Source organism: Delphinapterus leucas, chromosome 12 (genome assembly GCF_059928025.1).
Source record: "Delphinapterus leucas isolate spDelLeu-1000000601 "Yukka" chromosome 12, BTC_Dleu_Yukka2, whole genome shotgun sequence".
NCBI lineage: Eukaryota > Metazoa > Chordata > Mammalia > Artiodactyla > Monodontidae > Delphinapterus > Delphinapterus leucas.
In genome coordinates this window covers 90,229,050-90,255,941 of record NC_143140.1, presented here as the reverse complement: position 1 = coordinate 90,255,941, position 26,892 = coordinate 90,229,050, and the positions used below count along the sequence as shown (strand labels likewise).

General features: G+C 38.8%; 2 protein-coding genes across 2 annotated transcripts in view; one reads left to right on the top strand and one right to left on the bottom strand.

The window, feature by feature from the left end:
• PRKN (parkin RBR E3 ubiquitin protein ligase) overlaps positions 1–26,892 on the top strand; it is a 1,255,012-nt gene that overhangs the window by 519,104 nt on the left and 709,016 nt on the right. The gene's annotated exons all lie outside the window — the stretch shown is intronic.
• Positions 13,527–14,512, bottom strand: LOC111168551 (protein SET-like). Its single transcript, XM_022562310.3, has one exon. It carries the CDS (start codon positions 14,495–14,497, stop codon positions 13,637–13,639), a length of 861 nt encoding a protein of 286 aa, XP_022418018.2. The 5' UTR covers positions 14,498–14,512; the 3' UTR covers positions 13,527–13,636.

Sequence of the window (26,892 nt, the reverse complement as noted above, 5' to 3'; positions counted from 1 at the left end):
GTAATATTGTATTTCTGTTTTACTGATGAAGGAACTAATTTCCCCCAAATTACAGCCAGACAGAGACAGAACCAGAATTTGAACTCAAGCAGTTTGCCCCCAGAGGGCTTATCAGCCCTTCCTTCCCTCTTGATTAGTGCGAGATGAGGACGAGGGAGGAGATGGGTGCTTCTAATTCACACATTCTTGGTAAAAATAAAACAGTGTTCATAGGCCAGACTTCCCTGAGGCTGTGTCAGAACAATTTAATCAGATTGTTGTCTTTATTTTTTTTTAAAGCTGCATCCAAAGAGCTACTTCAAAATGTCAAGGACCTACTATACATTTGGCTGCCCATTGATATCAAAGGTTACCGCCAGGGAAGGCTATATTAGTCTTTCTGGAGTTGTCATTTCAAATCTTTAGTTATTAAAAACAGTGAGGTACCCCACATTAACCATGGTGGCAAAATTTATCCCTTAGGTCTTCTACAAGGTGTTACGGTCCAGAGTTAGAGGTTGATGGGGAGATATAGATCGCACAGTGTTAGGGGCAGAGGACAGGGGAGTTCTAAGTTTGGGGGCAACATTTGCAGGAAGGCCTGTGCATAGGCCTGTTAGAGGTGAGTTGTAAAGGACCCTAGGACATAGAGGGTTTAGAATTAAAGAAAGCATGATGCAGGAGGAGGTCCAATGTCCTGTGTTGATCCTGAGAGAGAACAGCAAACAACAGGCCTGTCGAAAGGAGGAGATATTAGCTGCCCACCCACCCCAGACCCCGCCCCCATCCTCAGACCAATCCACTCCCCTGGCGTCTGCGGTGTCCAGACCCTGGATCTCACTGCCACTCCACTTCTGTGTGTTCCTGCTCAGTCCCTGGCCTGGGTGAATCTTTCATGCCCATGATGCCCCCTTTCTTACTCTTTAGACCTTACAATCGGGGATCAAAGCCCAGCCAAGAGCTCAGCTCTGCACTTAGCTGTCTTCAACCGGTTCAGTTTCTTGAGCATGCTACCCATTCACTGCATGCATCCACTTCATTTCTGCCCCTTCAATATTTCTGCTTCTGAGTGCAGACATGGATTAATTTCCAAGGATAGAAACCTGACACGTCTGGAAAGCAAAGTCCATAACTAACAGACTAGACCAAAGGACCAGAGCATTCAGATTGATAATTGTACGAGGTCCATTTGTCCCAAGCACTGTTCTCTCACTTAGTTCTCATCACAAATCTATGAGGTACGTACTTCATAATCCCCATTTTCCAGGTGAGGAAACTGAGGAGCAAAAAGAATAAATAACTTGTATAGCGTTGAACTGCTACTAAGAGCCAGAATTCAAACACAGTCAGTCTGTGTCCAGAATTCAGGCTTTGGACCCACCTGGCTCTAATGGATGAAGGAGCAAGATTCAGACAGGTAATTGGCAGGCCATTCATTTTTTATGTATATATCCTAACATCTGCCTTTCTCCCATCTCTTGGTAACTGGGGGTCATTTCTGCTCTCTAGCTGGTCAGCCCCCCAGGCAGCACCCTGTTCTTTTCTGTCATTTGATCATTTAGAGCCAGGTAGCTTAATGACTAAGAAAACAGATTTTGAGAGCCAGACTGCTGAGTTTACCACTCAGTTCTGCTACTTACCATGTGACTTTGGGCAAGTTTTCTAACCTTCCTGTACTCATCTGTAAAATGGGGACAATAAGTTACCTACCTATGAGGTAGTTGTCTTAGGGTTGCTGTAAGAATAAAGAATACTACTGTATTTAAATTTTGGAGAACACTGGCTAGCACGAAAAAAGAGCTATGTCATGGCAAGCTGTCACCACCATCATCATCGTTTGTAATGGTTTAACAAATATTTACTGAGCACCTATGTTTCAGACACCAAACATAGGCCAGTCTGTACCCTCACAGGGCTTATATTATAAGGAAGACAAATACAAAACCAGCAAGTACACAGGTAGGTAAAATGAGTAAACGTTGTGTCTAGCGGACCAGCAAAGTTATAAATCGTGCTAGTTATGGAAACGTGGCTGAGGTGGAGAATAATGGGTGAGGGACACTGGAGGTAGGAGCTCAGGAAATCTGATACGACGTGTGTGGAGGAACAGGACAAAAGCTAAAAGGCACTGCCCTCTTACTGAACACCAGGCACTTTCCTCAGCATTGCGTATGTTACATTCTTCCTTCAGTCCTTCAAGAGATACAGTTATCTCCCTGTTTTACTGGTGAGAAGTGGAAAGCACAGAGAGGTACTTGTTCGGGGCCTCCCATCAGTTAAATAGTAAGAAGGATTTCAAGCACTCAGGCAGTCGGTCGGTCGCAAGCCTCTATCCCACACTCTTAAATCTTATTTACACTATATTATACTGTAGCCTCTAGTTAAGAATCGCTAGTCTATGTTGGCTTAGCAGTGAAATTTTTCCCAGTGGACTGTTTCCCAGGGCGATTTGCTCTGAAAGTTGCATTAGGGTTGAGTAAACCTTCACCTGGGTCATCCGTTTCTTCCATCCTCCTCCTCCCAGCTGCTTCACACCCCTACTTGGTTCTTCTCACTCGACCATGGTATACACCGTTGTTGGAATGTAATCTTGGAGGTATTTCCTTTGGAGTTCACAGCACCATCCTGTACGTTCCCAGCTCCAGACCAGCAAGGGGTAATCATTTCATTCAAAATTACCGTCTGGATGCCACGACCTTGTAAACTCTTAAAGGAATCATACTCAATACATCTGTGAATCCTCCAGCAGCTAACATTGAATCTTTCATAGATGTTCAATAATTTATTAATTGAAGAGTGAATTAATAATGTTATTTTCTTATGTCCCTCCTTATTATGACTAGTTTCTTTCTGTTTTGTTTTTTTTTTTAACCTTCCTTATTAAACGTATTGAATATAAACTTTGTGCTAAATTTATCTTAACACATGGCAACCATTCAGGGCTCTTATATTCTAAAGCATTCTGCTGCCCAGGTGCCATTTGTAATTTCCTTCCCTCTTTGTGACCCGGAAGTAAAGTCACGTGATAAACACAGATGTGGTGTCACTAAAACGTTTCCACCTTTAATTCTGACCAGCATCTAGAAATGCTTCATAATGCCCATGGAGGTAGAGGCCAAGCTAATTTGTCACAGGCTCCTGTAGTCTGTCCTCAGAAATACCTATTATCTAATATTTCAGGGATGTGAAACCTGCTATACGCTAGTGTTTTCCAACAGTGCAGCAGGTTTAATGGGGGAAAATGTCTTTCCAAATTGTTAGCTAACATTATTCCCAGTCTTCCTTTAGTGTATTTTGTTTGTTTTGTTTTTGAGCGGGGATAATGTTCCAATTAAAGTGAAACGGAGCACGTCTGGTACAGAGGAAAAGAAATAGAAGAAAACTGCTACTCAAGTGAACTTATTGCTTTTTAATTAGTACCTATGGGAAGATGTGTTTCTGTAGCAGCACCATTTACGGGCAGGATCTTAAAATACTGGTGCGTGAATTGCTCTCACATTTCCCACAATCTTCTTCCCCATAGCAGGTGTAAATAAGTAACTAATGAAAGAGTTAGGAAACAGAATCTTTCATCTCTCTTTTGCAATTGCCTCAGAAGGACATAGAGACAGAGAGAAAGAGAGGTAAAAAGTGGAAACAAAATATTTGATAGATTCATGGTAACAGCTGTTATAGGAAACCTATGGAATTGCTTTCCTGTACAGCAGATGAAGGCTCACGCAGAAATGGAGAGTGGTGAATTTCACTTTGTAATGAGGTAGGCAGTCATGCGATAAAATCATTTTCCTTCTGGAGGACATCCTGTTGGATAGTTGTTTTTTTTCCCCTCACATTTAACTGCACTCTAGTATCAGAATGCCATCCCCACCTATTTTGTTGCTATTTCCCCCCATGTCCTCTTAGGTACCGAAAATGTGAAAATGGTGAAGCAGCTGGAACCTTTTACCTAATAGAAAATGGAAAATCAAAAGGAATAGTTAGTAGAAATTTCACAGAACTTCTACTTTTCTGGAAGAAAATACAGATATAACAACTGAGTCATTGAAACTGGCATATGTGTTAAGGCCTCATGTCTCTGAACAATTTTAGTCTAGAGAAGAGATCTAAAATTAAAAATATTAAACCAACACCTACTCCAGAATATCACTGTGTATCTTTCATCTAGTGAGGCCATGCCCATCGGCTATACCATATCTATGATATGATGAAACAGAAGAAAATCAGAGACTGTTTGTACATTTACAGTTTGTGCCTGAATATTTGGGGAGTCTCGTGGTTTCTTATGTAAAAAGTTGATAATTTAAAAAATATTAATATGTGCTCTTTATAAAAAAACCTTAAAATATTTTTGATATCGCCATATAGAATCACAGTAACTTGAGCTAGTTGGTAAAATGAAACTTAATGGTGGCTTTCCTAATGGTCTATAATTATAGAATCTTGACACAAAATGAGAACTAAGAAATCAACTGGTCTGTTTCACGGAACAGATGAAGAAATTGATGCACAGAAATGTTAAATGATTTACCTAAAGTCCTTTAGCTAAAGAAAAACAAAACAAAAACTAGGCAAAACTGGGCCTTTGTCCTAGCTTTCTGACTCTGAAGCCAGTGTTCTTTCTCATCTATAAACTTAAGTTTAGACACTACAGAATCTGAGCAGATGAGGTTTTACCAAATTCTGAATTATCAGGTCAACAAAATGGAAAGGAAGTTTTTTAACAATTAATTTTACTCATCCAGTCATTCACTCATTCATTCGTTTCTTTATTATAATTCTTTGGGTGCAAGTAGGCACATTTATTATTAATTTGGGAATGAGGGAATCTTTGGGAGGGGATATTAATGAATATCAAAATCTAAAATTCATAAAACCTTTCTTGTGACCGTCTGAAATGTCTTCTTGTCAAACAAACCACCCGTTAAAGTGGCTCCTTAAATTCATCAGAGACACATAATTGCAGAAAATACATTATTTTGAGAGCCATGGAGAGGTAAATAAGTCACCCTTCTCCTTCAGCCTCTTCCTCATTGTTCAAGTCCAGAGGCATTTCCTGGGGGTCTCACTCTTAGTTTCAAAGGCAAGTTCTTTGAAGAAAAGGCAATCACTTTGAAAGAATGCTGTCTTCTTTGTACAAGATTTTGAGATAACCCCAAACTCTGCAGGGAACAAGTCAAAACAAGAAAAATAAATCATCAACAGCAACAAGGAAATCCCACCAAAAAAACAACAGACCAAAAAAACAAACCAAAACAGGGAAATATGGCAAATTTTTTTTGGCCTCCATCCTTTTTCTAAGGACCCCTATCTTTCTAATACTTAGCTGTTCTTTACCCTAGTGTACCTTCTCACTAGTATAGTGAGGTATAGAACTGAGGAATCTGGGTGGCCAGAAAAGAACCTTCCAAGAAAATAGAAATACGTATCATCTATAATAACATGAAGAGTGATAATGTAATATCTAGAGAGATGAAGGATAATGTTCGTATTAGTTGCTAGTCTCCTGGATCTCTGAAACATCACTGTTATTGACATACTTCTGCAATTTTTCTGTCACTTATTTTGTTCTCCAAGTTGTGCTTTGATCTTTTTTGTAAAACAGATTAGAATAATGGATGAAATGGATGAGTTTACCTTGCAAATGTCTGTATTCCCCTTTTATTTTTAAACCATGGGCAAGTTCTATACATAATGCAAGATTGCAAGTAAATTTTCAAGTAGCCAATGTGAACTCCAAATTTAGTTCTTCTATTATTAGTGATGGAACACTAGGCAGAAAAAACTTTAAAAAAAAAAGCAATACACGGTCTTGGATTTTGTAGGAATACTCAACTTTAATTGTACCTAATCATTTTCTAAGCTTGTACCTATGATAAAGCATTGTTACTTGCTGATAGAAAGGGTCAATAGTTTTTGCAGCCATTTTTCAAGTCAGCATACTTGAAGAAATAGGGAGAGGAAGAAATTTGTCTTATAAGGATGTGCGTATGTCCTTGTCCCGGCAGTGAGCCACAGCCGCCCCCCTGCCTCTGCAGGAGTTAGTGTTCCAACACTAGCAGGGACAGCAAGAGTTTTCAGTGCAGCCACAAGAAAATGCATTACTGAATTGGAAGGCCATGAAGGTGAAATTTCAAAGATTTCTTTCAACCCCCAAGGGAACCGTCTTCTCACTGGCAGCTCGGACAAAACAGCTAGAATCTGGATGCTCAGACTGGTTAGTGCTTCCAGGTTCTTGAGGGACACATGGATGAGATCTTTTCATGTGCTTTCAACTATAAAGGTGACATAACCATTACAAGAAGCAAGGATAGTACCTGTAGGATATGGTGCTGATTGAAGAAGGCCAGTCCGTGAGGAAACTTGCCAGTTGGAGCGTCACACCCAGCCAGCAAGCTATTTTGGTATTTCATGTTTTCTCTTTGTCCACAAGTCAACCATTTATACACTGTCTTTAGCTTCACAGATATGACCATTAAAGCTGATGAAGTTATATCATTCCTTGATATTATTTGATAGAGATGACAGGAACGAGCATACTGTTTGGTAAACGTCACTGGTTATTTCAATTTTCTTTCTTGATAGCATCACGATACTGATAAGTGAAACAAGAGTAATGTAACAATGTGTCTCCTAGATTCTACTTTGAAGCCTATTATTATAATTTCTGTTGAATAAAGATTTTGGAGAAAAAAAAGGATATGCAACTTTATTCTTTATTCTGTTGGTTCCTTTGAAAATATCAGAAATTTTATTTTCTGATTGATATTATAATTTTATTTCTCCCTATAATGGCCCTTGAATTTTACTAATAGCAAGAGCAGTTTACCCCTAACCTTTGAGCAATTTTGTCTTCAAAGACATCCTTTCATTTTTGATTACATCTCAACAAATGTCTGTTGAATTGGTGAAAGTATGCATTTTTTATTTAATGATCCTTCTGTCTGAAATGAAAAACTATTATTAATGCTCTTTCTTTAAACACATTCTGTATCTCATGAAGTTATTCATGGCACGATCATGAAAAATTAAATAAGACAACGAGCAGAATCAACAAGGACCATCGTTGGTGACTTGCCTCATTAAGACCCTTTACCAAGCTCAGTCTTGGTAGATCTCGTCCCTTTAGTGTATTCCATGACTTACTTTCCCAGAATTTTACAAACGCTGGTTAAGTCCCTGCCACCTCTTTGGAGAAATGGATTTCATACATTTCTCACTATTATATGAAACGCTTAATCTTAGTTATCCTAATTTTACTTGTTTTGGAAAAAAAAAATGCCCTCTTAGCTTTCTATTTCAGAATTGGGAAATAAGTCAAAGTTCACTTTGTTCAAGATGCTGATTATTTTCTGAAAATTATTTTTTTTCTCTCAGTTCATACAGTACATGTCAACTTGCCAGATCTCTAATTTTCCTGCAGTTTCAATTTCTAATCAGTCACTAGTTCCATTCGATATTCCTTGGTATTTGCCAAGCAATAATAAAAACAATAGGCAAAATTGAAATAGCATTTACTCCGATGAAGGTGCTCTTTCAATAGTCTGTTTTTTTACAGATGAAAGAGACCCAGGCACAGAGTGGTCATCCAAGGTCACACAGAAAGTACCTGTTGGGCCAAGAGTCAACTCCAGGCTCTAGTTCCAGCTCCAGTGTCCATTTGCGTGACAGCTGACAAAAGCTTTGCAAATGTCAACATTCCAATGTCTCATGTAAGAGTGGGTTAACTTTTTTAAATTGTACATCCAAAACGCTTCTGACTGCTTCCTATAGTTTTGATGGCTGCTTTGAAGTTGCTCATTGGTGGGGGACTGTTTCTTCAGAGAATATTCTGTGGGAACTTTCAGATTCCCTTACCTTCCTCACAGCAGATCTTTTGGACTCTTCATTTTACATATACAGTTTTTATTTTTGTCTTTTAATCCTCAGAATTCCGCACCTTGCATTTAACAATGCTAGAACTTAGCCATACATTTTCTTTAATTTCCTAACATGTCACTGTAGGCCACCTCATCAGCTTGGTTCCTCATTCTTGATACAGTTTAATGTATTGAGAAATGAAATATTTCCTGCCGTACCAATAAACAAAGGATGTCAGAGTCATCAATGATTGCAGCCCCTCCAATGTGAGCCCAGGAAACTCAGGACTGAAAGGATGCCTGCCATCTAGCAGCCATCAGACTGCAGCCACTCCCTGCGGTGAGCCCTGAGGAAACTCAGGATGTTTCAAGATACTGGCCCTAGATGGCTGAGGTGCATATTCAAAGGGATGATTTCAGTGAGCCAAGACTCTTGCATCTTACCATACGTAGAAAAGCGCTAAATTCCTTAACTTGAGTATTAGATAGACCCTTCCAACATCCTATTCGGTTGGCTGCTTTCATGTGATACAGCATAGAATTGAATCAATGAAATCTTTCATCCTACTTCCCACTGTTCCATTTCCTTCACCATTAAAAGAGTTCTTCGATTCCATGCAATGGCATATGTGATCTCGTTTTGGTAAAGCAGGCATTCTGAGAGTGCTTGAATAGTGGAGCTGGCAGAGGCATTGATGTCAAGAAAAGCAAATTCTTGTCTGTAGTATGAGCAATTCTGCTAAAGACGGGTTACCAACTCCTCTAGAGCAGAGGGTCCTATGTAATCAGCAATGCTTTTAATTAATCCCAGGGCCTGGCTTTCAGCAAAGTGGACCTTTTGGCCCCAGATATGAGCTTTTTTAATGTTGTCAAGTAGACCCTTTCACTTTCACATCTTGCCTTCATTTGTCCCTGAGAGCTGTGGTAGAATCATGTGTGCTAAGGGGATGTGGCATGGGGTAGAAAAGGGTTTGTCACAGTCACTTGGCAAAATATTCAAACTCGTATTGTGGCGCAGAAACCCCAACCCCTATGATCTAGCCTTGTCCTCTTCTCAGATCCCACCAGAGACTCCACTGGAAGCTCAGCTTCATGTGGGAAAGGATTTGGTCAGTGTTGTTCACTTCCATACCTTCAGTATCTGGAACACAGTATGGCCCTTGGTAAGTGCTAGAAATAGATGTGAATGAATAAATCTTATAGCCAAGCATTCCTTTGCTCGCTCTGTCCTTCCTTCTGTTCTTCCAGCTCAGAAGCTCATTCCCTCGGGGGTCTCTGCATGAGGTACCCTGCCTGAAATGCCTTCCCTCAGACCTTGGAATGGGCGGCACCTCTTCATCACTGTATGGCCACCTTCAATATCACTTTCTCAGAGAAGTGTTTTTGGTCACCTGTTTTAAAGTATCTCCTTCAATTACTTTTTAACACTTTTTTATATATTATATTTTGGTATCATTTATGATTAGCTGAAATTGTCTTGTTAATTTGTTGAGATGATCTGTTTCCTCCTACTAGAGCAGAGTGTGTCTCCTATTTACAGCTGTTTCCCTTGTACCTTGACACTGACAACAATGCAAGGTACTCAATAAATATTTTATTAAATGGTTGAAGAGCACTATTAACTTAATTCATGAGGAAATACACTTCTTGTTGGAGGGTTTTGCCTTTCTTTGAAAAACCGTGCGTTGCCCCCGTTGATTATTCTTCACCAGTTTTTTGGCAAAACTATTGAAAGTGATGCACTGTACTGTAACCCCCTGGTCCTGCTATAGAATATTTTAAAACCTAAGAACAATATGTGTACCAACCCATTCTTTCACACAGTGGCTAGTTGTATTGAGAGGGTTGTACATTTGGTCAATAACTTCCCAATTTTTTTCCCACATCTTTTCAGCTCTCTTGGATGATTGCCTTTTTGCCCTAAAAGATGGATAGACATTTAGCATAGTCATTGGTCTAGTTGGGAGGCCTTGGTATTGAACACTCCATGAAGAAGCATTTCCAACCTGCACATTGTAGAGTTCAGATTAGGGAACAATTAATCTCCATCTGTAAGCACTAAGAAGGAACTCACTTAGGCTCTCAGCCACACTTCCTTGTTCTGGAGAGAATCATCACCTCAGTCATCATGGTGTCCCACTTGGCTTTCTTCCTCTGTTTCATAATCCTTAAACCTCTTTTTTTTTTCCTCTCTCTCTCTCTTTACATTCGGAAGCCTTTTTTAAGGAACTCTGCAGTGTACCAGGAGATGGGATTTCTAGGTTATATTTAGCTGTTCACACTGTGAGGTTCTCCCTTCACACTTGGTCTAGCTTCCCGTGCATAGAAAGCTACAATAACCTTTTTCTTCTCCCAGATAGACAAGCTAATTACTTCTCTTGTTCGTCTTTATGCACAGTCTTTTCTACTCTTTTCCGTAAAATATATTTAGGTTTCTTTGGGGTTATTGCATTTTTTTCCCTTCAGTGTATTTTTCTTATTCATGTCTGCATGTTGTCATAATCACCTTTTTAAAAAATGAATAATTATATAAGATATTTTGGGGGTTTCTATATTCTTGTTTCAGAGGCTTGATTTATAAATAGCTTCTTTTTTGCTGGGCTTTTTATGAGTATCAATTTTTAAAATGTGCTTTCAACTGAAGTTGTTAAACCTATTGAAACATAGACTTTAGTTCTCTGAAGATCTAGATTTTACTTGCTGTCAATGCAACTAAACCTCAGTCTTTGCCATCCTGAGCAGCACTTAACAGTACTTAGTCTTCTGCATATATGCAAAGATTTGAGTCCCTAAGTCTTAAGACCTCATTTACTCAGTCATTCACAGTGAAGTATATATCAAATGAAATGAACCAGCTAGTTTCTAAATGTGTGCAGCTCCAGAAAGAAGCATACAGTTTTATTAGCTAAAATCATACGAGACTAAATCATACCAAAACTACATAGTAAAATCATATAAAACCGATCTTTTGAAGACAAAGGGGACTTTAACACCTACTTTTCCACACACAGATTTGTTCTGGGTCTGGTTCCAGTGAAAGCTGACTATTTCTTACGAACTCTAGACTAGTTAAGTTAGAAATGGCTTACATTGTTGATGTTGACGTTGTCCCTGTTCCAGTAGGAGTACATTGCAGAGGGCAAGGTCGGCATCAGAAATGGCGCATTTTAATGGATTTCTAAGAAGAGAAACAGTTGTAGATATTCACTGATGCGAATAACAGTGATGTAAAGCTGGTCATTTGTTTTCTTTAATTTAAAAAAAAATTAAAATAATCCAAGGAGAGTGAAAATCAGGGTCAGTCCCTGCATGTCCAGTCTGAGCTCTATTTGAGGGCTTTCATGAATCAAATCTGCCAGTCTAAACCTGATACTTGGTTTTAAGGGTTAAGTGTACCTAAAATAATAATGTTAAAGTGATCAGACATTTTTGTATAGAATAAAAATGTCTGTTGTTAGTTCCATTCTGTCTTATTTTGGTATGGTGAAGCAGGACCAACTAAAGCAGTATTAATTTCAGTCAAATTGAATAGAATGGCAAGGCTATGAGATAAACTGGGAAACTGAACAAACAGCATCCAAATAACAGTCCTTTGAAGTGAAAATTACTAGCATCACTGCCGTAAAGTGTAATCTGCTTTCAGAAAAATAAGGCTGTTCTTTTCCTTGTGAAACAAGGAAATAAGGTTGGATATGAAACGGACAAGAGTGTGAGAAGCTGTGCAGTGGAGGGATCCAGAGGGAAGAGAACAAGCATTTCCTTTCTGGGGGAAAGTCATTTATCAGAGAATAACAACTGAGTCCTGGTACTGTAGATCAGCGGTTCCTGGACGTGTGGATTTTTTTTTCAAAACTATATTTTGAAAATTTTCAAATATACAGAAAAGTTGAAAGAATTGTACAGTGAACGTTCATATACACAGGACCTAGATTCTGCAATTAATATTTTATTGTACTTTCTTTGTTACCTAAATATCCATCTATCTATCTCTAATCACTTACCAATCTGTCTTGGTTTTGAGGCATTTTAAAGTAAATTAGAGACATGATTACACGTCATCTCTAAATACATTGCTACATAATGAACACCACTATGTAGAGTTCAATACTTGTGTATCATTTGCTTTTTTAAAGTATATATATATATTTTTTAATAGATCTTTATTGGAATATAATTGCTTCACAACACTGTGTTAGTTTCTGTTGTACACCAAAGTGAATCAGCCATATGCAGACCTATGTCTCCATATCCCCTCCCTCTTGAGCCTCCCTCCCATCCCCCCATCCCACCCCTCTAAGTCATCGCAAGGCACCAAGCTGATCTCCCTTTGCTATGCTGCTGTTTCCCACTAGCTATTTTACATTCGGTATAGTATATATGTCAATGCTACACTCACTTTGCCCCAGCTTCCCCCTCCCACCCCGTGTCCTCAAGTCCATTCTCTATGTCTACATCTGTATTCCTGCCCTGCAACTAGGTTCATCAGTACCATTTTTTTTTTTTTTTAGATTCCATGTATATGCATTAGCATACAGTATTTGTTTTTCTCTTTCTGACCTACTTCACTCTGTACGACAGACTCTAGGTCCATCCACCTCACTATAAATAACTCAATTTCATTTCTTTTTATGGCTGAGTAATATTCCATTGTATATATGTGCCACATCTTCTTTATCCATTCATCTGTCAATGGACACTTAGGTTGCTTCCATGTCCTGGCTATTGTAAATAGAGCTGCAATGAACATTGTGGTACATGACTCTTTTTGAATTATGATTTTCTCAGGGTATATGCCCAGTAGTGGGATTGCTGGGTCATATGGTAGTTCTATTTTTCGTTTTTTAAGGAACCTCCATACTGCTTTCCGTAGTAGCTGTATCAATTTACATTCCCACCAACAGTGCAGGAGGGTTCCCTTTTCACCACACCCTTTCCAGCATTTATTGTTTCTAGATGTTTTGATAATGGCCATTCTGACCGGCATGAGGTGAAACCTCATTGTAGCTTTGATTTGCATTTCTCTAATAATTAGTGATGTTGAGTGTCTTTTCATGTGCCTCTTGTCCATCTGTATGTCTTCCTTGGTGAAATGTCTATTTCGGTCTTCCGCTCATTTTTTTTTTTTTTTCATTAGGAGACTTTTATTTTAAAAGTGTCACCTTAAACTGCAAGGATGTCCATTAAACATCACAATTAAACATGCCAAAGGAGAAGGCATGTTGTCGAAATGCCCACTTAACCCACCCAAACATCTCAAACCGACCCTTTGCTGACCTTCTATAATCCCATTTTTTTAAGTTTTTTTTTTTCTTTTTTTAAACAAGAGAAAGTAGACAGATACATGTTGGTAAATGCTAACTGTCCATATTCACATAGAGACACAGTGTAATCTCTGAGCCCAATATACAGAGAAAGGAGGAAAAAAGCTAGAATTCTATGCACTACTACACAGGGGCCTAGCACCCTCCAGCTTCCAGCAGAGCTAAGGGAGCAGAAGGTTTTTCTTTTTTCCCACAGAGCATGGTGGTGTTGATTCCATAAAGTTTTTGTTGAGACAGGAAGGGATAAAAATGAATTTGGAACAGAAAGGGGTAGAGATTCTTTTCCCACTGAATTCTGCTCAAGGTATTTCCCCCCAAAATAAGTTGTGAGCCATGGTATAAAGGAGAAAAGAGACCTCAAAAACAGGGCGACTGAGCACAAGAGGAGAAGGAGAAAAAAAAAAAAAAAAAAAGACTGCAACTTGCTCCCAGGGACTGGAGAAAATTAACAAAGGAAGGTTGGAATCCATCAGTGTTCCATTAGTCATCTTCTCCTTCACCTTCCTCTCCTCCCTCCCCCTCATCACCTTCAGCCTCATCCCCTTCTTCATCAGTACCTTCCAGTCCTTCTTCCTCTTCATCGTCATCGTCATCTTCTTCTCCTTCCCCTTCCTCATCATCCATGTCCGGAACCAAGTAGTACTGTAATGGATTTGGCCAAATATCATCTTTGATGACCTCTCCTAACTCATCTGCACCTGCATCAGAATGATCAGTAAACCAGGTGAAGAAGCTTTCTGGGTCCTCATGCTGTCTCTTCCTGCTGGCTTTATTCTGAGTTTGACTTGAACGTTTTGTCACATCCTTTCCGGATTTCCATTTGATTTCAGGGGACTTTGAAGATGGATCACCAGTCTCATTCAGATGAAATTCTTTGGAGAGAACTTTATTTTCAAAGTAAGGGTTTTCATCAAAATGAAAATCTATTCTGTAACCTGATTTAATATCTTCAAATTCTGTCACTTCGACTCTTGTCAAATAATGCAGCGCCTCTTCGTCCTCCTCCCCAAGCAGTGCAGACACTTGTGGATGGTTAACAAATGTTGTTACCCAAAAATGTGGGGTTTTGCCGATCAATTCCGACCTCTTCTGAAAAAATGGTTGGTGGAGTTTGTTATATTTCTGTTCTACTTTGAAAATCTCCTCACTGGCTTGTTCGTTAAGTCTGTCTATTTCATTTTGTACTTCATCAATGTGTTCAATTGCTTCTTGCTGTTCCTTTTCTTCCTTCGGCAAGTTCGGAGAAGCAGACGTTTCCTCTGGCCTGGAGGCAGGAGTCCTTCTCGGTTTCTTCGGTTTCTTTGCTTGGGGTGGAAGTGAAGACTGGTGTTTGGGGGCCATGCTGGGAGAAAAGCCAAGAATCCACCCAAGGGAAGAAGCTCATACCAGGAGCTCTGAGAACTCTTCCGCTCATTTTTTAATTGGATTGTTTGGTATATCTTTCCAGAATCTTTCGTATATATATTAGGTGCCAGTACTTTGTCAGATATATGTTTTATGACTATTTTCTGACAGTCTGTAGGTTGTTAATTCATTTTCTTTATATCATCTTTTGATGAAGAGACATTTTAAATTTATTACTCTTTTATAGTTATTGCTAGAGCCTGTCAAAGAAACCTTTGCATAATCTCAAGTCATAAAATATTCTCCTATGTTTTCTCCTAGACGTTTTATAGTTGTGGCTTTTCCATTTAGATTTAGGATCCAGCTCATGTTAATTTTACTACGGTGTTAGGTATGCATACCTATATGGATATGCACTCATTCCTTTCCCCTTGGTTGACTTTGTTCATCAAAATCCAATACCCATGTATGTTTAGGTCTATTTCTGGGCTCTAGATTCAAAATAACACCATTTCTGTATAAGGACACAGTAGAGGTATCATTAGTAATACTTGACAACTTTGAGTTTTGACATGATACCCTCAATAGATTTTCCAGGACCTTTGACATAAAGATCTGGAAGTCCCAGCATAGGAGTATATTGCATAGAAAATACTTAGTTTCTAATATTATGTGTAAAAATTAATGTTACTTTTTTGTGGTAGAAATATCCCTCCACCGTCTTCATAAACTTGGTGGAAAACTTCAGACGACACATAAGCTTCTAATGTTGTTCTATAACTTACAAGCCTTTCTGCTATATTTCACTGTAATAAACATTTCAGTGTAAATACAATTTCTGAATTCCAAATGATGTCACTTTTTAAGATTTCTTTTGTTGTATAACAAAATTCCGGAGTACCAAATAGATTAGGGCGTTCCCATGCATAGCATTCACACTCTAGATATAAAAAGTGCAGGGCTTCCCTGGTGGCGCAGTGGTTGAGAGTCCGCCTGCCGATGCAGGGGACACGGGTTCGTGTCCTGGTCTGGGAAGATCCCACATGCGGCGGAGCGGCTGGGCCCGTGAGCCATGGCCGCTGAGCCTGCACGTCCGGAGCCTGTGCTCCGCAACCGGAGAGGCCACAACAGTGAGAGGCCCGCGTACCGCAAAAAAAAAAAAAAAAAAAAAAAAGATTGTCCACTCAAAAACTTCTTTTGATAAATACTAATTAGCAAGTTTTCTATGACCATTGTAAAATAACAACTGTTACATGTCTACTTGATTTGCCCTAGCATTTCCACAACTAGTCTTCCATACTTCAGCAACTGTCTCATCCATTTCTAAATGGGCATACTTTCTCAACCTCACATAACTTATTCATCTTTAAATGCCCTTTCACATAAATAATGTCTCTTTCATTTTCATCTTAGTTTCACATGCGTACATTCTTAAATGTTTGTCAGTCACTGAGCAGGGCTATTCTTCCAGGACAGTGGGGTTGGTTTAATTGGGATGCAAAGCTTGTAGCTGCAGAGGGCAGGCACGTGAAGCCTAATTCCAGATTTGTGGGTGCAGAGCAGATGCCGGGCACCAGGGGCAATGGTAGATTGTTGTAGAGTGGATACAAATGTGCACAGCACTCCCTCTCTTTCACTCACATTCTCCCCTAGACAGCACTATGGGACCGAACTCTGCTTTCTAAAGGCATCATGCCATGCTGTGGGGCTGCTCCAGGCGGTGCAATGTGTTATGATGCTTTTCTAGATTACTGTTCTGCTTAAAACTCATTTTTAAAAGAATGATTTCCTGACTGTTCCCATATAGTCAGTAGGAATTCTGTGCAGACGTTTTATCACTCAGATGTGGAAAGCATTACCTGTTTTTCTCTTTTCTCTGTTTCTGTTTTCTCTGGCTAAAAGTTATAGTACAAGTTATATTTTTTCCCTCTTTATACCCTGTAGTATTTATGGATTTCCAGAATGTCCCTTTGGCTTAAAATGAAGCAGCATGTGATACAGATTAGGAGCTGTAATTGTTAGGAAAATGCTATAGGGCTTTTTAGCAAGCTACACATCACATTTGATTAATGAGAAATAATGGTAGACAGCATTCTTTATAGAGAAAATGTGTTTACCATATTTCTTTCCTTAAAATAGATGTGATTTAACAGGTGAAATGTCCTATGATTCCTCTCCTTCACGCAGACATAAAATTGATAGCCTCTTCCATATGGAAAAGAGTATGACATACACAGGAAGTTAGAGACATTGACATAATTGTCTTCAAAGTACAGACAGGCCTGGCACTTTGAGAAATTTTAAGTCGGTATTCACTCTGTGAAATGATGGCACATAAATGAATAATAATATTCCCAAGGAACTGTAGTCATATGAGGAACTTTCTTTAATGTAAGTTGCTAAGATTTAGGGAGAATCATTTGTGTATTTGTTTGTTTTGTATGTTAACAAGTTTTATGTTTGCATACAAGGAAGAAGTGTCTAATGGAGATAATATATTACAAATTATGTTTCAGTTATAATGGTTGATTTAGTGAATTTTTTAAATTGAAGTATAGTTGATTTACAATGTTGTATTCTTCTGTACAGCAAAGCAACTCAGTTATACAAACATATACATTCTTTATATATACATATAATATTATATGAATACATATTTATATTCTTTTCCATTATGGTTTAAATACAATTTTATCTCTACTTAATCAAAGCTTGTCGGTTGCCTTTGAGAGGATAATATTCTGCCTGTGTTAGGCAAGCATCCGTAGATGGCACACACTGCCTTCCCAGGGCCTATTTGCTGTTGTACGCCAAGCGTCCTGGTCCAATGTCCTCATCACACTCTCCAGAGGATTGTGCTCTCACCCATTCTCTAAGGAGACCTTGTGTGCTCACATGGTCAGACGTGGCAGACTCCGTGGATAAACCTGTGAGCTTCGGTAGCGAAGTACTTGAACCTAGCCAGACTTCTCTCATACAGTCTCCTCCCTGGAGCCTGGGAAAAGAACTAATGCTGGAGTAATGTATACTCCCTCAAAGTTGAATTGGGTGGGTCGAGAGCCACCCTGCCCTCTCTACTGGAGGGATTCCGATACTCATTCTTGGGAGAGCTCTTCCTTAGCTTGGTCCTTTTGTTACCTCTGCTCGACAGAAAGTACCATCTTAAGGGATAGTTCCTTAAGTTCCAGCATGGTCAGATGCTTCAAATAGTTCTCAGTAAACTGGATAAACAAATAACAATTGTCCCGATTTGGGAACTTTTAGGGGCATTTGGGGATATCTCTTATGGTGAATTGTTCCAGGATAATTAAAGATACTTTCCTGGAGATATTTTTCTTCTGAATAACAAGTTACTTTGGGAAAATCTAACTGATCATTCTATTATGCCTTGTGATTCTTGTTAGTAAGCCCATAAAAGTATAAATAATCACAGCAAAACTGCAGACAGCAGGAATTCTAGTCACTGGCAGAGATGATGCCAAATGAGTGCAATGTGATTCCTCTGGAAGATCCAAATCCTGAAGGTGCCCTCACTACATTTTGTGGAATGTACCACCTCATATTGATATATTCAGTTGCAAAATAGTGTCATGGGGAAAACAAGACATGCAGATATTCATGGGTCTTAGGAAACCATTCATCTCTCTTACTGGAACCTGAATATTAAGTCTAGAACCTTCCCCATCCCTACAACATCCATTTACCCCATAAAGTGACCTATTTATATTGCCATTAAGCCAGCCTTAAGATTCTATTTTGTCACTAATGATTAACAGTTAGTTTCCTAGATTAAATTCATTTCCTAGATTACATTTTTAGAGAGAATATATAAGCTTGATTAAATGTCAATCCAGTAAATATTAACCTTATTCCTACTATGTGCAAATTACTCTGCTGAGTGAACTAGAGAATAAGAATGTAAGTAGTACCAAGTACCTATCTTCATGGTATTTGAAAATCTAGTGATTGGGAGCAGTGCATAAATAAGGGTAACGTAAAGAAAACTATGGCCACTTCCATAAGGTAAGCATTAAGTACTATTGCATTTTAGAAAAGGAGTGCTCACATATGAGCATCGATGTAATGCTCATAGGTGATTACTAAATAAAAGGGAGTATTTAAGATGGACTCAGAAGATAAGTAGAATTTAATGGCTAGAGATGTGCAAGGCAAAGGCATTGAGATAGCAAATCATCTGATGTTTTTAAATGCAGAGCCTGGTCCGGGTAGGCTCTAAGGATGAGTATGGGAGAGTAATAGGAGGTACAGATGCACAGGTAGGTGGTCTAGGGTTAGGGCTAGGGTTAGGGTTAGGGTTAGACTTAGAGTTACTGCCAGCATGGAAACTGACCTTAATCTGGTTATTAGAGGAGAGCTAATGACCATTCGTGAACAAAGGAATGGTGTGAAGCCACTGTGCTCTCGTAGGAACACACTAGCTTGGGACTGGAATATGGACTGCAGAGAGGAGGAGACAGAGGAGACTGCTAATGTGGGACTAGTGGGAAGACTATAGTAGTCCCAGCAACAGGTAACAGGGACCAGGAATCGTGTTTTTAGGAACTGAGTCGCACAGGAAGGGGGCAGAAGAGAGATGGTCACGTGCAAGTCAAGGAAGGCAAGTCAGAAAAGAGGGGATGGGCATCCAAATTCTAAGGAGAATGTTTGCAAGAAGAGGTGCCTAAAGAAGACATTTTAAAAAATTCTCCTAGATGGTCCATAAGATTTAAAATGTCACCATGTGTAAAATGGTTGCAGAATATTTTAGTTCCTTCTCTACATCAAATAATACACATTAACCATAATTTTGGATTGTATTTAATATCCACATGAATTAATATGCATGAGAGGGCAGGCTCGAAGCAAGTTCAAATTTTATCCAGACATATAACCTCAAGTTTCATACATTGCTTTTCGGTGGGACACTTCTCTTGCTCAAGTAGGTGGTAAGCTTCTGAAATGTAGATGTTCTTTTCTTCTTGTAGACCCAGAACAGTGCCGAAAGTGAGCAAGCAGTAAACGCTTCATGATTCATTTATAGTTAAATGATTGTGATAAGTAGAACAGGTATTTGTGTTCTTTTCTGCTTTTATGCAATCAAATTGACTTTGCTCACTTAAAACTTTGGCCTTTTACACTTGCACAAGATAAGAATCCTGTTTTAATGAGGTTAGAAAGATAAGAGCAACATATTTTCAATATTCAGAACCACTGTGATGGGAAACAGAGGTGCGGCATGTACTATTTCCTGAGGAGAAAGTAGAGACCAACCATTGAGACAGAAAACTGATTTAAATTAATTAATTTTTATCATCTTTATTGGAGTATAATTGCTTTACAATGTTGTGTTAGTTTCTGCTGTATAACAAAGTGAGTCAGCTATATGTATACATAGATCCCCGTATCCCCTCCCTCTGAGTTTATTATTTTAAACTATATGATAGATCACATCCGTAATCCAGAAAAAACCTTCCTAATGGTATTCCTTTTTAAAATTTTAGTTATTTAGCAGAACCGTGTATTATATTACCTAGGTTTAATCAACTAAATAGAAATTATTAGAAAAATCTGTTACATTCTGACAATTATATTCTGGTCCATGAGTTGGCTTCTAATAGATGATCAAAATCAATAAACTTCTAGCAGGGAATCGCAAGGAAAAATATCATGGAAGAGTTTAATATTAAATCACATATTACATTAAGAAATTAATACAAATTCTCCTTATAAAATGCAAGCTTTTGATAAAATACAGAGACCACTAAAACCTCAAGTCCACAATATACATGACAGCAAAAGTAAGAAATTGAATAAGGCTACAATTTGAGGGAATGAAAAGGCTTAACTTTTTGATTGTTTCTTGATTCAAGACATCTAACCAGTTTTGCATTATGGTCTCAGAAATATCTGGTAAAACTTGTAGAACATTTTGAAATTAATTTAATCTACTTTCTGTGTAATAGTGCATTTTTACATTATCAAATTACAAATTATCCTGAAAGAGCATAATCTAGGCCTCTGGGATGTCTTTTGAATTTCCTCTGTAGTAATTAAATTTCCTAAGCATTTATGGAGTACCTCTTATGTGCCAAGCCATTTGGTATATTCTTATGATACAGAGATCGATCGTGTTTTTCTCTGTGCCCTTAGAGTCCACCTTCTAGCTGGAACAGCTGTTTGGTAAAGCACTTCTAGAGAGTATGAGATCTACTTGCCACATATGAGGCATGACCAGAATGCATTACTAACCTTGATGAGGAAGTAGATCATTCCTGTAGGAGGAAGCAGGAGAGTTAAATTAGGAGGGAGAGGAGCAAGGTATAAGGGTACTCCGTAAAAACCAAACAAAACCAACAACTAGCATAAAGTCTGAAGCCCCACGATTTTTTCGGGATTCATGGAGGCGCTCTTGGAGATGGTGCATTGTTTGCAAATGTGTGTGGGACAGAGGTTTGGGAGAAAAAGTCAAGAGATAATAGAATAAAAAGGAGAGCAGAAAGGGGATCTAGGATGAGGAAGCAAAAATGCAGCCCCCAAATGAGTTGGTAGTAGATGTTTTAAATCAACCAGATTAAAATGTATCGTGAGGTTTAAAATGATTCCTGGTTGCTAACTCAATAATTTAACCCTTTTCAGTTCTACCATGAAGAAATAATTAGAAATGGCATCAAAGATTAATGCATAGAGATAGTCACAAAATGTTATTCACAACCAGGAAATACTAGAGACAACTCAAGCATGAAAGGGATGGAATGATTAGGCAAATCAAGTTTCCAAATAGGGCCACATGGTCTGGAGACTTTACAAACCACACATTCGTGACGTCCAGCTCTGTACCACCTGTGGAGAAAGGGAGGGAAAATTCTCCACCTATCTTGAGTAATCTTACTTTTGGATGATTGGATGTAATTCCATCAAATAGTTCTGTTTTACTATAATTGCCAATCAATATAAGGATGTAAATATTCAAAATATTGAGCTTAACGAAGGAAAAAGATCTAGGGGAAGGAGCATATTTGTGACTCATCTTACTCTTCCTGGCCAGTCCTCTCCCCACTTTTATTTATCGTAGATAAATCAAAGAATCAATGAAGGGTCCTGGTTTCCTTCAGCCCCTTACATACTGTAGACTTCATATATTCTTCTATATATATTATTGAAAGCTGTTTTATTGTCACTTAACACCTTTTGGTTTTAGTCCCTTCTTTAATTGAATTTGTATTTCCTTTGGTTCTTTTTTCTTTTGTTGCTGAGGACTTAGCCAGGTCTGAAGATTTACAGAATGTGGCTCATGTGATGAGCTTTGAAAATGGCTTCTTAGGATGGATGAAGGAAAGTTTTCCCAATAATTGAGATTGCAGTCAGTGTTTCAGTCCTTTGAGATCGTTCAGTTCTGTTCTTTTCTGCTTGATAGACTTTACCTTGAACGTTAGAAGATTTCATCCATGAAACTTATGAGATTCTACCTGGTGCCTTTCAAGTTGAAATTCAGTATTAGTTCTGTCTATACTCCTGGCAGGCAAACAGAGCTTCTTAAAAAGAAAATTCAAATACAATCCCAAATTCCCTGATGAGAGTAGATAGGAATTTTGATGGAACAGATTCGTATGAGCAGAATCAGGATTGATTTTCCCCTGACTTACTTGACTATTTAAATTAATTTTCACTTGATTTTTTTTTTGTAATTAAAGTAGTGATATGCCAAAATATCAGACGTTTGATGACTAAGAACTGTGTAGATGAAGAAGACAGTGTTCACAGAAGAGTAAGCCTGTGCCAGGAGATAAACGCTACGTTTTATTCATCTCCCTGACGGAAAGTAATTTTTCTGTGCAAACAACTAAGTCATTTTGTTAATGATTTACTGAAAAGTTCGTAAAGGATTTTGAAGAAGACTTCATCATCTGAAATCTAGAATTAGTATCCTTCATTTTAATATCTTACTGTGTGAAATAGGCTGTACTCTCACGTAATCCTGAAAGAGTATTTGCCAAAGGAAGAAAAAATGTCTATATGTCAAGTTTCCATAAATATAAAAAAAAAAATCATTGTGCCCTATTAAGAAAGAGGCTATGAGTTTATAAGGAAAATAAAACAGGTTACTTCAATTAGTTTTTACTACTTTGGTCAGTTCTGATGCATAAATAACCAATTATTTTTCTCTTCTGTTTTATATAACAATTTTTTAGACTCATCAAAAGTTAATAACAGTGAGGAGATAGACAAAGCAGTTCAACAAAAACAACAGGTGTTCAGGACAACAAATAGGACTTGTCCAGTGCCCTCTCCTAAAAACATACTCCATCTTATTTCAGTCCTTTTACTCTAGTTCTAGTGTGACTAGAGTTAAGGACTTTCAGTATTTTCTTAATATATTAACATTTTTTGTAAGGTACCACTTAAAAAGCAGTCCTCTCAGAAACCTATATTGCAAGATTTGGGGGCTGAATTGAAATGAATTTTTCATTCCTTATAAAAGCGAAACAAAATTTTCAAGCATTTTCTTACTTTTTTTCCTCCCAGTTCTTCTCAGCTTTTTTTGTTGCTTACTTAGGGTATCCCTGTTATGTTGAATGAGTCACAGTGCAGGGTGGGTAGAAATCAGAATATACAGAGGAGACAGATGTGTCTTCAGAGGCTTTGGCCTATAACCAGCATTTTCCAGACTCTGATGGGAAGAGTACCAGCTCCTCAGTGTGCCCTCTCTAAAGGGTTTCATGGTCAAATAAATTTACAATGTGCTTTACACTATTTTCCAGTCTTGGACATTTGCAATCATGTTAGCATTCTAAAAGCTCTATTTCATTTTTAAAGTGTTGATTCCTATTCATTTATAGATTTCATAATCCACGAATAAGTTGCAAATTGCAGTATAAAACTACACTGTCCTGGACAATATTGTAGAGTCATGACTGTCCTCAGCATTACCTTATTATTCTTTCAGTGTCTTCACCTCATATTCCCTTAAGTACCGAGTCTTCATTCCTCCCAAGAGGGTCACTTATTACCAAGAAAGACATATTGTGTTTCTCCAATATGTATGTGAAAGAACTATAAGCTACTGCGCCTGATTATTTGATCATTTAAATCAGTTTTCACCTAATTTCAATGACCTCGGTTAAGGTGATGGGGCTGACTAGTCTAGGAGTGATAGGGGAAAAATTAAAAGCTAAATTATGATGCTGCCTTGTTAGGGAGATTATTGTAGACTAGTCAAGAAGGGTGTTATGGAGAACACTGTGATTCAGCTGAGTCTAGAAGCACGAGGCAAACTGAGGGAGAATTAGGGAGAATTTGGAGAATTGAGGTGACACACATCCTGGGAGATTGGATAACTCTGTGAGTCAGTCACAACAAGACCACAAAAAGCTCCCTGAGTGGTGTTTGCTTTTGGAAGGATAATATGTAGTTCCCCGGCATGAGTCAGTTGGTGCAGGTCAGTCAAGGAAGAGCTTTTCTCAGAACCTCTCCAATCCTACCATCTAGCAGCCACTAATTATACCTTGGGAAAAAGTGGCTCTTGTCCCTAGGAGCTCCTGAGAAACCCTTATTATACAAAATCCCTTAGTTGTAATGGATCCCCAGCGTATTAAACCTAAGGATACCTAAAGCATTACAATTATCTGATTTTTTCTGCTAAATAATGTTCCACAGAAGAACTTTTTTTTTTTTTTTTTTTTTTTTTTTGCAATACGCGGGCCTCTCACTGTTGTGGCCTCTCCCGTTGCGGAGCACAGGCTCCGGACGCGCAGGCTCAGCGGCCATGGCTCACGGGCCCAGCCGCTCCGCGGCATGTGGGATCTTCCCGGACCGGGGCATGAACCCGTGTCCCCTGCATCGGCAGGCGGACTGTCAACCACTGCGCCACCAGGGAAGCCCTGCACTTTTTATCGTAGTAAACTAATCAGTGTAAATTAATTATCATGTATCCAAGCATAGGCAGTGTTTCTTATGTCTCATACACTTTTCATCTCATAGAAATAGATTCTTGCTCTATGTGAGGAAAAAATTGCTTTCAAATTAAACACATTATGTCATTTGAAGATACTTTTATCTTCATAACTTTTTTCATTCTCTCTCTCTCTTTTCTTAAAGTGGGATGATAAGACAGAAGCTTGTGTCCATTGGTTATGGTCCATGGTGAATTTTTTTTTTTTTTTTTGGTAAGACTGTGTGTTTCCAAAAGGAAAATTCCTCTGTCATTCTGAAAATAGTCTCAGGCATTAAAATATCACGTTCTAAAATGTCATTAATTCTCTTTTCTTGTGGCTGCTCAGTTTTCTTGTGAAAGACTTCTATGGACTAGATAAAAGGAGGGGAAAATCACTTTTCGCCTATAGCTTCCACAAGAAGCTATTCTAAGAAAGGGCCTGGGAGGTGGAGGATTGAGAAGCTGCAAATATGGAGAAAGAGACTGGCATATGTTTAAATCATATGTTTCTGAAGTTTGAGCATGAAATTTCATTTTAGAAGAAGTTGCCCTTGGGAATAGAGGAATGAAGTGCTGGGCACCTGTTTGTCTGATGACAACCAAGCTTGAGACAAACTCTGGGCCAACCGGGTCGCCCACCTGTGCTGCCAAAATACCCTCAGATTCAGCTCTGAGTGTGAACGGCGTGTGTTTCCTGAAGATTAGTGAAGAGACAGTAGAAGGTTCAGGCCACCTACTGAATCTTCTAAGCCCCAGTGCTCTCCAATATTCCAGCCATCTCTGCTTTTCTTCCTCTCTCTCTCTATTCTAACCTTAGAATCTCCTCTGCTCTCTCGATTGCTTCACACAGATCTTCACTAGTGGCTTCTCTAAGCTTTGCCAGTTTCTTTTACTTTTATTAGAAACTCGATTATATTATATAGTCTTCAGTCTCAGGTGACATTTGAGTGTTTTTATAGATTCAACCACCATGAATTAAAGCTCTGTAATTGTTTGACTTACTCTATCTGATGTGGGAAAAAAGAATAAACGAAACCGGACAGTTTCCTTAAAATAGGTAAATAGTTCACAATTTCCAGTCTGTATCCAGCATGAGCAAACCAGAGCTGCTTGAACATTTCCTCCATTCCTGGTATCTAGACAACAGGGCATTTTACCTTGACAGAGGCTGGCAGGCAAAGCTCTAACTCAGTTCAGTCTTTCTTTACATCATTTGAATGACATGTTAATGAGCCTTTGTAAAGGCAGGACCCAAATATGATTGTGCTGGATTTATTTTTCCCCGGTGCAGGATCTTTTGCAAAATCCCTGCTGGGCTGCATTTCTTCTGGAGTGTGTCTTTTTTCAGAATAACGGCTTGATGTTCTTTTCACCTGAAACAAATACTGCCGGGGGGCTCCGTGCTCTATAATAACAAGGCCTTGGTGTGGGGAACCATGGAGATTTTGCCCTCAGGAACTAATTTACGCTCTCAAACTCTTGGGACAGCATATAAATCAGGAGTGAAAAATAGCAGAAACAGAAGAGCCCCCAAACTCGGATATTTTAAATTCACATTAAAAACATTTTGACAGTGTCTCCTAAGGATAAATTTGTACATTACAGATTTACCCATACTTGAGTTATAGCTGTGATGGGTCCTTTTCACTGTCATCGTCCATCAGGTAATTTTTAAAATATCCTCTATTTCTGAACTTACTGACATGTTTATTTTCTTTAAAGGACACTGCCATTACAGTGGGTTTGTTCGGTATTGGAAATGTTGCAAGAAGCTAGTTCACTGAATTCCCATTGTATTTCACTGATTCAAGGAATCTACATTTTAGGAGGTAGAATCTATCCAAATGCTATACTTTGGGGATTAAGATGCCTATGATAAAACCCATGGATGTATTTATAATGCGTAACACTTTCCGCCACGAAGCATTCATTCACAGTGGGCTTATGTGTCCAGAGCACTACACCCCAGTGTTCTCGGTGCTCCTCTAGAATTCCTGCTCTCCCATCAGCCTCATTCCCTGCAGACCCTCCCTCCCTCTCTTGGCTGCCCTTGCCGTCTGCACATTAGTGCACAGCACTGGATGCAGGCATGCTGCTTGTGCATAGATCTCTGTGTCTTACTTACAAATAAATAAGCAGGATTTTCTGTCCTGAAAGGGCCCACACCCTGGCTGCTTACGTGAGCATCCTCACGTGCCAACACACTTGGACCTGATGTCCTCTAAAAAATGATGTCAACTTCTGCCTTGGCAGGAAGTATAAAAGGAGGCTTTATTACATATTGTCTTTGCCTCTCAATTCATGCCCATCATTGATGAAAATCTGACTTGTATCTCAGAACTTCCTAAGTTCCTGACTGCTGGTCTGTATTAGATCTCTATTACCCATGGCCCTTTGGCTTTTTGTGGGGAAGAGAAGAGGCATGGCTGACTCAAGAGTATATTCCGAATTACAGTTTCCT